This window comes from Amblyomma mixtum, chromosome 10, assembly GCF_055824585.1.
Source record: "Amblyomma mixtum isolate Tamu chromosome 10, ASM5582458v1, whole genome shotgun sequence".
NCBI classification, from domain to species: Eukaryota; Metazoa; Arthropoda; class Arachnida; order Ixodida; family Ixodidae; genus Amblyomma; species Amblyomma mixtum.
This window is the reverse complement of record NC_143021.1, coordinates 56,711,915-56,729,238: the sequence shown is the minus strand read 5'-3', so window position 1 is coordinate 56,729,238 and position 17,324 is coordinate 56,711,915. Positions and strand designations below refer to the sequence as shown.

Genomic DNA, 17,324 nt, shown 5'->3' with positions numbered 1-17,324 from the left:
AGAAGAGCGGTGAGAATAAAGCGAGCCCGCCTAGGGAACAACGTAGCTTGCTAATGTAAGTTTACGATAGGCTCTGTTGCTTCCTCCACGTACGCTCGCTTATTCAGTGCTTTTTAATGCGCAAGTGTTAAGCATCCCGTATCGCAGAAAAGCCGATGTCGTCGTCGTTCGTCATAAGCGAGAAATTAACGAAAAATTCCCAAAGAAGAAAACTAGGTGGACCCCCAGGGTCACGTGAGGTTATGGCGTTATCACGACCTGGCCGCCGGATTGTGAGTAAACTGCCCACCGTGACTGGTGGCAGTTAAAGAATGCTCGCGAGAGGTTCCTTGAGAAGAGAAACCTTGGTCTCAAAAGCCCCACTGGTCGCAGCACCTGTCATCGCAGGGCAGTGGCGCATCGCTTAACCGCTGCACCACTGCACCAGGAGTGGAATGAGGAATCCCAGGGATCTATAATGATGAACTAGAGAATGAGCAATTCTTATTAAATGGGCCTTCACCCATTGACGCTATTCGCCATACCCTTAAGGTGGAGCTGAAGGGTGCGCTACTGTTTTTTTTTTTTTTGTTTTTATACTGGGAAACTTTGTCCGCCAAACCTGTGCTTATAACAATCGACGAATTTGTGTCCAGTCCGCATTTACGGTCTACCTGCATGGAAATACTGGCGCGCACTTCCTCACGGCTAACAGCGAAACGATCAGGGATTAGGCCTATTTTGCGCCGATTCAAACTGGCGGTGTGGTGTATGTTTGTGTCAGTGAGTGTTTATAAAGCGGAAAAACCAGGTTGAATACGTGCCCTTTTGCATTACTTTCTCTTTGGTGAGGACACATACATTTCTTGTTCTAGGCGAGTAATATCCACAAGAGCTTGGTAGAGAAGAAAAAACAGCCTGCCAGCACCACCGTTTTCCTGCCAACAACGGCTGGCGTCGTCTGTGTCATAACCAACAACTCTGCACAAAAGCATTTTTGAGCAGCCTTTTATGGACGCATTTTTTATATAATGTCACAATCCCCTTCAGCAGTCAATATACCCGCAGATAGCCTAGCGTTTTTGTATCGTCAAAAACATTCCACATTGGTTTGCTACGGCAGCCTTCACTCTTCGAAGCGATCGATGGAAATACTTTAAAAGAAAGATGTTGCTACGTATCAGAAGAATGCACTATTACCTTAAATATTTCCATAAAAGTATCTTACAATTAGGCAATTTTCAGAGTTTTTCTCCGGGAATCTTGGATGTGAATTTATAGGAGTCTTCGGAAGCAGGTTTATGCATGAATTACTAAATTCTGAACACATAAAGTTTCTCGCTGCAATAATTGAGACTGGCGATTCTAATATTAGCCAGTACGAAGTTTGTTGCAGGTTGCTCTTCCCTAGCGATCAATCATTAATTTAACTTTCCCTTGCCAAGGTGGGAAGCTCGCTCACTATCAGACGGCCAGGTTGTGATGACGCCAAAACGTGCCGTAAATTAGGTTGCCCACCTGCCCCGTACGTTGCTCTCTGTACACCACCTGACAGATTCATGCTCGTGATTTTTCGCTGGCCAAGCCAAGGCCGACAAGGCAGATCTTTTTTCTGGACGACGGGACCATTGCCGATATTCCGTTAAAGTAAGAAAGCGGTCAAGAGAAACATTGTTGACCCACTCATTAGTAAATCATTCACCTGTTTTTTTTTTATCTTTGCCAGCACTGGTGCGCAATGCTGCAGAATTCATATCTAGAACTCAAAAAGCCTATTTGCCAAAACTGTTTTGCTTTGCCTAACCAGCCAATGTGCGTGTGGGAGTTTGTGTGCTTCGACTATCGTTCACAGCTTGAACATTACGGAGTGCACAGTAGAAGTAAGCGGCCTAATAGTTAGGCCAGATACGGGCAAGTGCAATAAGGACACAAAAGATCTGGTTAAGAAGCGCCAGACCTTACAAGCCTATAACCTCACAGATATAACTATCACAGTTACCAAAGCAATTTAATAAGAGCATGCTAACAGGCATAAGGAAGTTTAGTTTGGAAGGAATCGAGCACGCTCTAGAAAACTGAGGTAGCCTAAAAGCGACGCAGAGGAAATTAGCCATAGGCAAAATGATATCAATGCGACATGAAGCAAATAGGGCCCTATCATTCGTTATATGTGTATGATTGGTAGCGTAGTCGAGAAGTATTAGACAAATCCCAGCAGCAGCCAGTGCAATCAGGAAGTTAATGAGAGGCGCATTAGTGCACAGGAACTAGAGATACCGCCATTTGCGAAAGAGGAAGTAAAGGAAGCCTTAGGAGCAACGCAAAGGGAGAAAGCGGATGGTAAGGATCAGTTAAAAGGAGATCTGCTGAAGGACGGTGGATAGGTTGTGCTAGAAAAACTATTTATTATGTGTAAGCAATGCCGTATGACATCGACCTTACCGAAATTTTGAAATAATGCTAACACCATCTTTATCTATGAGAAAGCGAACTTAAAGTACTTGAAAAACTACAGACTGATCAGCTTATTGTTCATTGCGTTCAGGCAGCCCCTTGTAGGACCAGGACAACCTTAGACTTCAATCACCCAAAAACCAGGCAGGCTTTCGTAAAGCATACTCGGCAGTAGACCATGTGCCCACTATTAATCGGGTGATAGAGAAGTGCGCAGAGTATAACTGACCCCTATATATAGCATCTTCGAAAAACGTAGCGCGAAACACAAGACACAGGTAAGGTGAAGACAGGACACGAGCGCTTCTCACGACTAAATTTTTTATTAGAAAGGATAACAGAATATATACCATGTGTCTTGTGTTTCGCGCTACGTTTTTCGAAGATGCAATTGCTCCGACTAGCCCAGTTTAGCTTACTTGTGCAGTCCCTATATATAGCTTTTACAGATTACGAGAAAGCATTTCACTCAGTCGACCCATTAAGAGTCGTGCAGGCGTTGCTTAATCAGAATTTAGAAGAACCTTATGTAAAAATACTGGAAGGTATGTATGCTGCGCAATCTTCACAGCCCTCCATAGCGACTACGATAGAAGTCCAATAAGGAAGGCATCAAGCAGGGAGATGCTTTCTCTTCAGTGCTATTCACCATCTATTGAAAGGAGGTAATCAAAGTTCTGGATTGGGAGCAGTTCAACATAGTGGTTAATGAAGATAACAGTACTAACCCTGATGCCAGTTCGCTGATCATCTAAAACGCGTGCGGTGCTTAGACAACACAAGAGGAAGCATTACCATACGATAAAAGCGCTGACATCGGCTGTCATTGTGTCCACTTCTGATTCCTAAATAGCCCGTTTGGGAAGCGAATTGAGAGCGCCTTAATGATATGCCATTCACTGATTGAATTACCTTGCTAAGCTATTCAAGGGATGAATTACGAAGCAGGACCAATGGCTTAGTCTCAAATTAACATCCACAAACGTAATGTTGAGTTGTCTCAGAAGGAAACTGCAGGTTACGATTGTTAGCCGGGCGCTGGAAGTGATAAAGGAATATATCTGCGCAAGACCGACAGTGACCGCTGGTCCATACAACGACAGTGAGATAATTTTAAGAATAAAAATCCGGTGGAGACCATTTGGCAGATACTCTGAGGTCATAAATGGCAGATTATCAATATCCGTCGAGAGAAAAGTATATAACAGTTGTATCTTACCGCTACTAACCTATGGAGCAGAAACATGGAGGCTGACGAAAGTAGTACAGCTTGAACTGAGGACAACGCAACGAGCTATGGAGAGTAAAATGTTCGGTTAACGTCAGGAGACAGAAAAGAGGAGAGTAGGCGAGGGAACAAACGTGCTTTGATGGCATCCGAGTCGAAATCAAGAAGAAGAAATGGGCTTGGGCAGGGCATGTAATACGAAGGCAAGACAGAAGCTTTTGTACTGCTGTGGGCGAAGTCAGGCGGATGATGACCACGTGTTTCACTTTTGAGATTTTTGTACTCAGACTGGTGTCACATACACGGCGCCCGGTTTCTGCTTGATACCCCGTAACAAGGTTAGCGTAAATGCAATGGACAAGTAAAGTAATAAAACGGAGAGGTAAGCGAGTTTGTGGATCCTGATTGAAAAAACGACAAAGAAGTCTACTTTTTTTTATTTCCATTAGAATGGAAAGTGAAACTTAACTTAGCACTGAAGCTTCTAGCAACCTGACGGTGTTTTTGGGAACCGTATTTTGCAAAGCATCGATCCGTTTTCCTCTCTTTTTGACGCTAAGTGACTGCTGTCGCTTCCCTCACAGCGCCCAATGAGGAAGGACAAGAGGAAATGAGAGCGAAATGTTACAAAATATGCCCCAGGTCTTTTTGCTACAAACATCCTAGGCGAGCAGGTCCTGCCCTATGCTTCGCCTCTACTCTTTCCCCTTTCCCTCGTGAGGAGTAGCAGGCCAGGGCCATGTTACGACACGCTGACCACTCCTCTTTTGCTCTCATTAAAATTCTTTTCTATCTCCTCTTTTCTCCCCTCGAACTCAACATAATCGGTAAAAGTGCTTCGTGTTCCTATCAACATTTGTGCTGCGCGAAGCTGTGCTGCAGTACTTTAGCGAGACAACGGCCAAGCGTGGCTACAAGCGACGGGTTCATGTACTTATTAACACAACCGAAGGTTCTCTTACCGAAGTCCAAGCTGAAGTAGTTTTTGAAGCCGCGGCCCTCTGTCGTGACCCCTTCGCTGCAGTCAGTCACGGGTCCAAGCTCCGTGGATGGAAGCACCACGAGGCCTATTTGATACCTAGCGTGAAAAAGAAGGTCTGTGAATGGACTGTTCACTCCATCAGTTCTTAACCTCTTAATTTGTTACTAAAAAAAGGCTACATAAGGAAGAAAGGAAGAAAAAGTCTCCACAAAATGAGTAACTATAATAAAATCATTTAAGCTCCGCCTTAAGGGTATGAAGCGGCAACGTTAAAAGTTATTAGTGCGTAAGCACTTATAGTGCGCATCCCCCGCATTGTGCCGTTGTCTGTTTGCCTGTTTGTCGGTTTTTTTGTCTTGTTTGTCTGTTCTTTTGTCTTGTCATGAGAGGTCATGAGAGGGAAATAACTACACGAATAAGAATTGGGTGGAGCGCATACGGCAGATTCTCTCAGATCATGAATTGCAGTTTACCAGTATCCCTCAAGAGAAAAGTATACAACAGCTGTATCTTACCGGTATTCACCTATGGGGCAGAAACGTGGACGCTAACAAAGCGGGTTCAGCTTAAGTTAAGGACAACGCAGCGAGCAATGGAAAGAAAAATGAGAGGTTTAAAGTTAAGAGAACGGAAGCGGGTGGAGTGGGTGAGAGAACAAACGCAGGTTAGTGACATCCTAGTCAATATCAAGGGGAAGAAATGCGCTTGGGCAGGGCATGTAATGCGAAGGCAAGGTAACCGCTGGTCCTTAAGGGTAATGGAGTGGATTCCAAGAGAAAGCAAGCGTAGCAGGGGCGGCAGAAAGTTAGGTGGGCGAATGAGATTAAGAAGTTCGCGGGAATACGGTGGCCACAACTAGCGAAGAACAGGGTTACTTGGAGAGACATGGGAGAGGCCTTTGCCCTGCAGTGGGTGTAGTCAGGCTGATGATGATGATGTAACCAGGTAACATCCATTATGAACTCTTCTGCAAATAGCTTTATAGCTGCACTGTACAAAACACTTAAATAGTATAGACCTCTAAATTTAGTAGCTTGCTTCCTTCTTCATAATGAGAAGCTTAATATATTTGCATACTTGGCTCAACAAGTGGTATTCGCCTAGGACTGCTAAATGATTTATACCTAAATTTATTTTCTGATGCTGTTTCGGTTCCGGTTTTATCAACCGAACGATGGCTTTGACGTCAGAAGGGGTTTAACGTCACATGAAGCGAAATAAAAACTGCTATTTAGTCACTGTATACAGTTTTAATTCACTACAACGCTCAGCTAGCCTGCTTCAAACAGCCTGAATGAGAACAAATCATTTATCAGCGATTACATTGAGGTTAATTCTTGTTTCACGCGACCTAAGCTAACTTTTTACGTCACAGTCATCGTTCATGTTGAAACCGAAACACCATCAAGAAAAAATGCTACCAATAATAATTTAGCAGCAGTAGGCGAATACCACGAGGTGATCCATACCCACTAATGTCTCATGAATTCACTGTTTCAATGCTCCACTGTTCGCAGTCACCTCAGTGTACGCCGAGACGACGAGATGCCCCGATGACGCTGTTATGGTCTATGAGTATCTCATTGACACATCTGCCCGTTTGGCCGAAGTAGGTTCGGCCACAGGGTAAAGGTATCGAATAGACCGCATTTTTCGCGCACTCTACAAAGGGTTGCCGGTGCCTAACAGTGCAGTTATTGCTTATAGTGATGGTGGAATTCCCCCACTTATAAATTTAGATATCTACCCTAGTCTATAAAACACGAAATGTACGTCTGTTCTTTTACCTATTATTTGAGATTGTTGCCGATGGTGTGCATGGAAGGTATGGCCATTAAATTTTTTCTCCCAACTGGGTCAGCCTCACGTTTGTTTGGAACAACATTCTTGCTTTATCTGAGCCTGCTCTCGGCAATAGTCAACAAGAGCGTACACTGGTAGCCAGAACCGTTCAAATGGGTCATGTGGTTAGAGTATGCAGATTCGAGTCAATGCTCACAAGATTTCGCGAAATCATTACAACTAGAGCCTCATGGAACATAACAACAACGTAATCCGGTCATCTCATCATCTCGGTATACACTGCCGTCACTGCGAATAAGGCAAAGAACGTGATCCCTTCTTGGGAAGCGCCATAGTACTTCAGAAGTAAGTCAGCAAATCACCCATAGAGATACTCAGGCTGGTGAAATCGCGGAAACAGCAGACGACTCTCGGCCAACCATCGGTGTTGTGTGAAAAAGAGCGTCGGCTCTTAAGAATTCTAACCTAGAGAGTTTGGACTGTTGAGGGTTTGTTGATCTTGCCTCCTGACCTCTTGCTTTTTAGGCTTTAGCTTTATGTTTTCTTTTTCTGTACCAATGAAGAGAGTGTCTTCGTGCAGTTCGGTGCCGTTGCCAGTCTTAGCGTGACTCTTCGCATTTCCTTTCGTTGCTGCTCATGCGCGCTGTAGTGTGTATATATGTTTATATATATATATATATATATATATATATATATATATACACACACACGCTGCGAGCACCAATAAACATCGCTGAAGTCAGCGCTTCGTAGTGTTTTATCTCATGTCTTGTTCGTCTTCGTGCTGTGTGAATGAAAGCATGAAATACCAACTCACCTAGTAACTGGTTTTAAGCAAGTCTAAAATGATACCCTAGTTGAAATCAAGAGGAAAGAGTGGGCTTGGGCAGGGCATGTAATGCGAAGGCAAGATAACCACTGGTCCTTAAGGGTAACGGAGTGCATTCAAAGAGATGGCAAGAGTAGCAGGGGGCGGCAGAAAGTTAGGTGGGCGGTGGTGGCGGTGGTGGTGAAACTTTATTTCCAGCGCATGTAGAGGAGCGACACAAAGTCGCTCCCCGCTTAAACGGCGGCGGCTATCCCTTCGGCAGCGGCGGCGTCTTCAGCCAGCTGGAGGAGCTTGATCTGTGTCCCCGGGCCAGGGCTGAGCAATAGAGCCTCCCAATGAGCAGAGCCGGTAATGAACTGACTTGCGGGTAGGGATTGCGGGCAGTTCAAGATCATATGATTTAAATCGGCTTCGCTTTCACAATTTTTCCAGCAGCGCATTCGCCTAATCTGGACGCCTGCTCATGCCTCCCTTGCTGGTAATGAGGCGGCTCATAACCTAGCTCGAGAACTGTCCCGCCGAGCTGGGTTTTGCAGCCCACCCGCCCTATACTCCGGCAAGGACAGGTTGTTTTCTTAGAGAGAAGTCCCGCAGAACTACAGGCTTGCAAGACTCAGATTCCCCCAGCAGATAAAACACTCTTCAAGCTACAGACCAAAGCCTGGCGTATACTTCAAACTAACACCTATCCAAATCCCCAATTGTGTAGCTTCTATTCGGAAGGACTCCACTCAGACAAATGCAAAAATTGTGATAGGTGGACAGATGAGCTTAAGAAGTTAGCGGGGATACGGGGGCCGCAATTGGCGAAGTACAAGGTTAATTGGAGAGACATGGGAGAGGCCTTTGCCCTGCGGCAGGTGTTGCTTTTTTTGTTTCTTTAGATGCCAACATACCCGCTGTTGTGATTGATCACCTCGCCAGCAAGCAACAGGCTACCAGCGCGGATGGTTTTCTGCATCAGGCGAACGCCGCCCACCGATTTCAATTCAGTTTTTATTGATTTTGTGGGCAGCACCCAAGGCAAAAATTGTGTATTGTATTACCATTGTAGTAATGCGAATTTCAACGACAGCCGTAGTGGTGCAGAAGACATTGTAGTAATGCAAATTTCAAGGACAACCGCAGTGGTGCAGAACACTGTTAGAGCCGGAGTAACTGTTGCTTTAATGCCGCTTCACTTCCCAAGCCCTCAGCGCACATGTCGCCTCCGAGGACAGCACGATTTCACCGAGCGATAGCTCTGCACGTGTCCCCTGTGATGGTTACCGAAGCAGCTTGCCGTAAGTGACAAACCCTTTCAGATTGTCACCAGTAGAGAGCTAGCTACTGCGACGGCGGAAGTATAACAAGCACACGACAACGCAGATATGCAGCAAACCCACAGTTTGTGTGAAAAAGCTCGGCTCGCCCCACAGATTCGCGTCGGCGGAATTCTTGGTAGCGCCTTTGGAAAATTCACGCAGGCAGGCCTCTTTGAAGCTCACCGCCTTTAAGCTTGAGGTTACAGAAAAATTTGTAGCTGAAAAAGAGCTTACTTAACATTTGTAAACGAGTTTCGCGATAAAAAAAAATTGGTTCTTTGTTCATGACAATAAACCATAGGGCCGCACTTTTCGGCGCCGCTGCTCGGCAGGTTTAAGCAGACTGGGCCGAGAAGTCCACGATGAGCTGTACCCACGTGATTAATATCATTTCGTGCGAAGTGCGGCCAACGCGATCAGAGCGCCGCATGCTTCTTGCAGTAAACGCTCTAAAAGAAGAAAGCGCTGATAATGAATTAAAAAACAATTGCGGCCCATTACCTGAAACTCAATGCTTCAACGCTCTTGTCACATGTGTTCTGTAGAAATGACAGCGTCCTGTGAACAGAGCCCGAAGCTTTCTGCCCTATAGAGGCTGATATGTGCTGCCACAGTTTGTCAATATTAGGTACGGTCTACATGGTACTTGCGGAACCGCAAGGCCAATTGCTTAGTGGGTCCAACTTCGATGCACCCAGCGCCAACCACAGTACTTGAACCCCGTTCACCAACGGTGTGGTGTAAATGAGAGACTCTCGGCTATGTAGTTTGCAGAAATTGCGAAAACAAGACATCGGTTCTTCATAGAGCTATTTCACCCCTTATCGTTATCCTAACTTTAGATGGAGCGATATATTATGTGCCATGTCCTGGAGTTGAGCTTCACAGAAAGCGATGGCGTTTAGAAAACCAGTCGCATCGCATCTCTTCATTGTTCAAGGCACACCACTCTTGATCAATGCTGTGGCAGTTGCGACGAAATGCCCACCTTTCTATGAGGCCGTCGATGCCAACCTGCCGCATGTAGAAAGTGACTCCACTCTGAAACAGAAAACTTTCATTAGCTTGAGATGAAATCCAGTTTTATTTCACTGCAACTCTTCATAAAACGATTGTGGAAGAGGAGAAAAAACGATTGCACTGAACAATCGTGCGACCGAATATGTCTAACGAATTTCCCGATTAACCGATTCATTGCCCCTGGGTAGTGCTTAAACTCAATCAGATCTGCTCCTGAAATGGATTATTTCACTGCAGACCAAATACAGCAAGAGCATACTGTACACATTGCTTACGGAATATTTGCGTTTGTTTCAGCCTGACAGCTAGTAGACTTACTTCTCAGCGATTCAAGCAGCCATAACACTATCGGAAAAATGTTGACTCTAAGCAAATTACTCGCACGCAGCACTTTCCATGCGCGTGAAAAGCCGTTCGTGCCTGTCGGCCATAATTAGACCGGTGAATGGGGAGAACTAGGATGGTGAAGAAGGATGAAGGAGGGGAAACATGCTGACTTCTATACTTCCGAGGAGTGTGCCGGCCTCACGGAAAACGTCAAGGAGGGGCGTATTACAGCTGAAAACACCCTGGCGATGTCGAACATGCAGTGATGGAGGACCACGTGTCGATGGAGACGATGACGTCCACGCTTTGATTGATACTGACGTCCACAAAAAGTGCATTTGCGTATAAGAACCTGAACATAGAACTTTTGCCTGCTTCGATAGAATACGTAGTTAAAACTTAAGACGGAATCCAATCAATTTTAAAGAAATTTTCTGAATCTGCATTCCAACATGCTCACGTTTCAATGCCAAAAGTGAAGTGACGGCATCGGGAAACAACGAAGGAGACAATAAAAAACGGGACTTCGCATTGCTTCTAGCGTGCATGGCATCATCTGCCATGCTGGTATTCAATAGCATGTAAATGCGCCTTCCACACGAATCACGTCTTGCACTCAGCGGAGTGTTGGCTCATAGAAACAGAGAGCTTCTACGAAGCGCTCCCTCTCCCCTACGCACTCCCATTCTTCAGGAAAGGCTCCCCATATTGTCTTGGAAAAATTATGGAGGGCACTTAAAATTATTTACGTGCTGTGAATGCAAAAACACGCACGCGGGATGTTCTTTAGCTGTTCTGGCGCATTAAGCATTAAAACAGCGAATCTGATCTGTTCGGTACGCCCGAATGGAAGTTAATGAAGACATCATCACCATCGTCATCAGCAGGAGCCTGACTACGCCCACTGCAGGGCAAAGTCCTCTCCTATGTCTATCCAATTAACCCGGTGCTTTGCCAGTTGCGGCCGCCCTATCCCCACAAATTTACTAATCTCATCCGCCCATCTAACTTTCTATCGCCCCCTGCTACGCTTGCCTTCCCTTGGAATCCACTCCGTTACCCTTAAGGACCAGCAGTTATCTTGCCTTCGCATTACGTGCCCTGCACAAGCCCATTTCTTCCTCTTGATTTCGACTAGAATGTCACTAACCCGCGTTTGTTTCCTCACCCTTGAACACGACGGCACCCAAACCAAGTGCTTGTTACTGATAGTTTAGCGCGGGGGCTGTTCTGATGCGGCAGGTACTGAAGAGGTTGGTGAGGGGTCTTTATGGATATCCCTTGAGGACGTTTCTTAGACATTCAATTTTTTCACTCTGCGATTTCCTATTACCTGTACTAACAACGTTGAAATTCGGGCTTGTTGGTTCATACTTTATTAGAAACCAAAGCACAAGAATTTATACATACATTTTTACCTTATCATCCCAAAGCATGCGCGAAATCACTGTGAGCGTAGGTAATCTACTTCCTTTTTTGAGAGTCTGACAGAATGAGTGCTTACACAGGCACTTCCTAACCTAGCTATATTTTCTGCTTCGATAATTTCACGAGTGCGCTTGTCATTACTTTTCCCAACTAAAACTTTCCCCCACTTCATTACTTTTCCCAAGCTAGCGCTGTGTGTGTCTACTCGTTCTTTTGTCCCTTGTCCTGTTTGCACTATTGCTGCGAAAAAAATTCAGGGGCACTTTGTCTAAAGTGCGTAGAGGCGAAAGCGTTTTCCGCACCACTTTGACTGCTTTTGTGGCACTGGTGGCGTCACATGTAATTGAGTACTGAGTACTAAGTGATGACAAATGACTAATTAATCGTTAATTACTGATTAATGCCTGAATACTAATTAACTGCTAATTATGACGCTTAAGCTTCGCCGTTAGGAGTGGAACGCGACAGCGTGTTGTAGTGCTGCCAGGGAGTCCACGGAACGCCACCACCCGTTCGGCGCGAGGCGTTTCCCTTTGAACGCAGCGCTTTTTGAGGAAAGGAAATGGCCCACTATTATAATTCTCTGTCATCTCGGTGGACACCTGAGCCGCACCGTAGTGGAAGGGAGGGAGTGGGAGTGAAAGAAGAAAGACAAAGATGGGCCGTAATGAAGAAAATGAAAATTGTATTTCAGGAAAGGAAATTACGCAGTAACGGTCTCACATATCTCGATGGACACCCGTCAAAATTCAGGCGGCACTTTTTTGACCTAAAGTGCGGTACTGATGTGTGGTTAAGATGGTAAGCTTCGCCTCTAAGTGGAACGCGACAGCGTCTTGCAACGCTGCCAGGGAGTCCATAGAACGCCATCGCCCATTCGGTTCTTCGCCTCTCGCTCGTCGGTAAATTGGTTTTTGAGGAAAGGAAATGTATCTGTCTCTCATATCTCGGTGGACACCTAAACCTCGCCGGATGGGAAGGGAGGAGGATGGGAGTGAGCGAAGACACCGTATTCACTAGACGCGCCTTTGTTCATACCAAACCATCGAGCTGGCATGGCGGAGTGGATAGCATGCTCGTCTCGCACTCCGACGACCGGGGTTCGATTCCCGAGCTCGACCACTTTCCTACTCGGTTTTATTTATTTATATGTCCTGAGTAGAAAAGTTAATTAGTTTAATCGGGTAATTAAGCAATTCACTAAGCTCAGTCCCACTTACTTGGAGCATCACATGATCCCTTCAATTGGTTGCATGGTTACTAGCCAAAGTACAATTGGCCCCGTTTGAAATTCGCGCACTGTGACGTCACGACCATTTCGACCAATTGAAAAGCGTGACATTTCTGTCGACAACTGCTGCTTACAACGATGAGACATTAAAGGCTTTCGCCTTAAAATGTACAGCCTCTCCAGAAAGCAGATGACTCGGTTACTTACCGAGCATTTGTTTTCTATTCCGTTGCATCGGCAACCTTTTCTAGAGTTTCTTGACATCACTGCTTTAAAGGGCGCAAAAAGAATGTAGATTTCATCTGCTGCTAAGACATCCTTCTTGAAACGCCACATCAGCGCTTCCTCTCAAGGCATGGCTTTACGCTGAAATGATGTCTGTGCCATGTACGATGAATTGCTGCCTGTGCAATACCACTGACCATTGTTTTATTCCGTGCAGTGATGCTATGTTCTTCTGGGTGATATTAAAACGAAAGTTAAAGAAGGACATTGAAATCAAACCTGGCACTGTCCGATTTATTTCCTGGTCAGAAAAACTGTTATGCCTTGTGATCTCTTTTTGCTGATGTGACTATTCTGTCTCTACAAGAGCTGTATGATGGACCGCCACGCTGAATCACCTCGTTCATGGAAGTCTTTGTTCCACGAGCGGTGCGCTTTGATGAGGGGAGTTTATGCTGCCCCGGAGGAGCCGCCTAGCCGGTTCCGCTATCTAGATGTTTGTGTGTGCCTCCGAGAATTTTTATGTTTGTGAAGGAGGGAACGTGTAGGGGTGTGGCGGGCTCGTATTATGCAGCCCGGTGCTTTGTGGCATGAGCATATTGAGATCTTTTTGGCAGCTTTACCATGGAATCAAAAAAAAAATATGTGGTGGAGACTCCTTCGCCCTCTCCGACCCATTCGCAGAAGATTCGCTAGACCAAGCAAACTCGCCCACTTTCACGAAGTATCAACCCAGCCTCGCCCTAGAACAGACAAGACCACATCCTTCATCTGCTTCTAAGCTGGGCCGAATGTTTCTCGTCATCGCCGTAGGTCCGACAAACGCCGATTCCCAGGCATCGCATTATAACCGACCAGCACGTTCGACTTCTCCGCCAAAGCCCCTACCGTGTAGTACCTCGACAACGACAAGCCATTCGGGAAAATTCGCAGAAATGGTTTGCGACGACGTCATCCAGCCTTCAAATAGCCCCTAGGCAGCACCAGTTGTTCTAGTGAGAAAGAAAGACGGCGTTCTTCGATTATGCGTTCATTTCCGCACTTGAATGGCATAACAAAGAAGGACATCTCCCTAATCCCCAGCATCGATGACACACTGGACCGGCTCTGCAAGGCCAAATATTTCTCATCGATGGACCTCAACACAGCTACTGGCAAAATGAGGTCGGTGAAAGAGACCGCGAGAAGACCACATTCATCACTCCGGATGGCGTCTTCGAGTTCAAGGGGATGCCGTTTGGTCTCTGTTCCGCACCAGCGAAGTTTCAGCGAGTAATAGATACAGTGCTGGCAGGCCTGCAGTGGCAGGTTTGTCCGGTATATTTAGATGACGCCGTTGTCTTCGCCTCGAGCTATGAGCAGCAACTAGAAAGTACTACAGTACTAGACACAATCAAGTCTTTCGGCCTAACCTTGGAAGCAGAGAAAAGTGCCACTTTGCCTATGAAGAGCTGCTGTTTCTAGGCCACATTGTTAGCAAGGAGGGAGTACGCCCAGACACGCAGAAAACAGCTACTATCGCAATGTTTCCGCCACCGGCCGATAAGAAATCTGTGCGCAGATTCCTCGCACTGTGCGCGCATTCCCGACGATGTGTCAAGAACTTTTCGTTCATCGCCCAGCCTCTGAGCTACCTGACAAGGGCAGACCTACCGTTTAAATGGGAAGCGCCGCAAGTAGACGCCTTCAAGCAACTTCAGCGCCTTCAAGCAACTTCAGCGCACTTCGATAAAAACGCCGACACTTAAATTCATACCGACGTCAGCAGCGTCGGCTTAGACGCCGTCCTCGTTAAGAAAACTGATGGATTGGAGAAAGTCATCGCATACGCTAGCCGTTTTCTGTCCAAGGCCGAGGCTAACTATTTGACCACTGAGAAGGAGTGCCTTGCCATCATCTGGGCTACGTCGAAATTCCGCCCCTACCCGTACGAACAACCGTTCATGGTGGTCAGTGATCACCGCACACTATGCTGGCTTTCGAGTTTGAGCGACCCCTCCGGCCGCCTCGCTCGATGGAGCCTGCGCCTCCAGGAGTTTGACTTTCATTTACAAGTACAGACGCAAGCACTCTGACGCCGACTGCCTCTCACTAGCCGCTGTAGATGTAATGCCGCCGGACGACGATGAGGACGCCATCCTGGGATCCATCAGCTCGAGCTCTTTTGCACAACAGCAACGCTCGGACCCCGACATAAAATGCCTTATCGAGTACCGGAACGGCAAGGTTTCTTCACCTCCCGTGCACCTTATTTGCAGAGAACAAAACAGCCTACCTCGTTGTTGTACCTGAAAGTCTGCGGGTAGTTCTTCAGGCTTCACACGACGAGCCGACAGCAGGACATTACGGAATTTCTCGCAGCATCTGCCGCATTCAAGACAAGTATTGCTGGCCCCGACTGTCAGCAGATGTCGCATTATATGTGAAAACCTGTCGAGATTGTCAGTGACGAAGGCCCCACCCACCTGACCAGCAGGATTTCTGAACCCCATTCAACCCCCCTCAAGGCCCTTTCAGCAGATCGGCAGAGTTCATTTTCCCTTTCCCGAAGTCAACGCCTGGAAATATGTGGATCTTCATAGCGACCGGCTACCTGACCCGCTACGCCGAGTCAAAAGCCCTGCTAAACGAAACAGCAGCAAAGGTCAAAATTTTGTCTGGAGTGCATTCTTCTGCGGCACGGCGCCCCCGATGTGCTCATCACGGACAGAGGAACAGCATTCACGGCGGAACTGACACAAGCCATCCTGCGTTACAGCCAAACCAGCGAACGGAGGACAACTGCATACCGCCCGCAGACCAACGGACTGACCGAGCGCCGGAGCAAAACCATCGCCGATATGCTCGCCATATATGTCAATGCAAAATACAAGACCTGGGCGTCATTCTCCCTTACATCGTCTTCGCATGCAACACCGCAGTGCAGGAAACAATCCAGATGGCGTCTTTTAGGCTCGTCCGTGGCAGGGAGGCCACAACCACGCCAGACACCATTCTGCCCATCGTTACCGAAGAAGATAATGTGGACGTTGCCACCCAACTTCAACGCGCAGAAGTAGCTCGAAGACTTGCCCCGTTGTGAAGGACTGTGTACGGGAGGCCTAGGCATGGCCCAAAAGAACTCTCTCCATCGACTAACACCAGAGACACTGTGTCTTTCTCAAAATTATCGCCCTGCTCCGTCAGCGAAGGCGGTTGTGTGGAATGCAGCGGGCGCAACTCAAAGACGTGCGAAATAGCCAGAGGGCAAAAGAGGAGAGGCCGCGCGCGGAGCCCAGCGCGACCACACGCATCCCTGCGGCCCGTTTTGCAGCGCGTCCCCAACTCCCCCCCCCCCCCCCCCCTTTGGCACAGAGACAGGCACGTTTGTGCGTTTGTGTGTGCGCGCATGCACGCCTGCAGACGGCCTTGTTGCGAGGGACGGTCTGTGGACTCGGAGAAGGCTAGGAGTTGGATCTTTATTAAGGGAAGTTAACCAAAAAGAAAAGAGGGCCCCAGTTCCTTGGAAAGTACAGACTGGCTCCCCGAGCAGCTGCTCTCTTCCGCTGCTAGAGGAGGAATCTCTTTGTCCGTTGACGGCCAAGTTTTCGAATGCCGTGGTCGCGTGTCCAAGCCGCGGTTCTTGGAAGAGACCACCCCGGGTTCTGATGCGAGAAGAGAGAGGACAGCCGTGACCCTCATAAATATGTCAACTTCGAGAGGAGTGCGTCTTCGGCTGAACATGAGACCCGCGTTCGCGAAGAGGCCGGCACCCTGCGGCGCAGAGGGTAGGCCGGGACGCTCGCGGCAAAGAGAGTTTCCCGGAGTTCGCGGGCCCACAGGCCAGCAGTGTCTTGAAACGCAACGGCCTTACTAATGGCTCGAGGTGGCGAGGGAGGCCGGCAAGTTAGCACCAAGAGGGCTCCCAGCAGAGGAGGCGAGGAGGACACCGAAGAAAAAAGAAAGAGAGTCCTCAGAGAGACGCGTTGGGGACAGAAGGGAAAAAGGACAGAACGAGAAAACGAGCAGAGACGGGCGAAGTGTACGGACGGAGGGAGATCGCGCTGGTCTGTAGTCGGTGAGGCCGGACCCGAGGGCATCCGTTGCAAACTGACCGCCAGCCGAGACGCCCAAGAAGCCGGACGCCACAACCCGTCAGAGTACCGCCAGCTGAGACGCCCAAGAAGCCTGACGCCACAACCCGTCACAGTCACCGAAACGTGGGACCGCCACCAGGCAGAGCGCCACCCCCGCCAGAGCAGCCGAGAGCGAGGCAGCGGTGACAGCGATGAGCGGAAGACAGCGGTGAGCGGAACTCCCAGTTTCACCTTCAGGCAGAGTGAGAATAAACTAGGTTGATTCGGAGGCGTTGTGTGTTGGCTCATTTCTCCTCGCTTCAGCAGAACCCGTAGATGGCAACAAACAACTGTGTTGCATTGTGACTGACCCCCGACAGGCGGGAACGTCACAAGTGGTGGCAGCGGTGGGATTTTGCTGAAGTTGTGGTGCGAGACATTCACCCTCGTACCTGAGGA

General features: G+C 47.7%; 1 protein-coding gene across 6 annotated transcripts in view; it reads right to left on the bottom strand.

The window, feature by feature from the left end:
- Positions 1 to 17,324, bottom strand: part of LOC149325860 (uncharacterized) — a 292,578-nt gene that overhangs the window by 189,968 nt on the left and 85,286 nt on the right. For all 6 annotated transcript variants that reach the window (XM_089563537.1, XM_089563535.1, XM_089563539.1 and 3 more), the window contains 2 exons: positions 9,568 to 9,620; positions 4,624 to 4,739 (listed from right to left, as the gene is read on the bottom strand). In XM_089563537.1, coding sequence (XP_089419663.1) covers positions 4,624 to 4,739; positions 9,568 to 9,620 — 169 coding nt within the window. The remainder of the gene's footprint in view (positions 1 to 4,623; positions 4,740 to 9,567; positions 9,621 to 17,324) is intronic.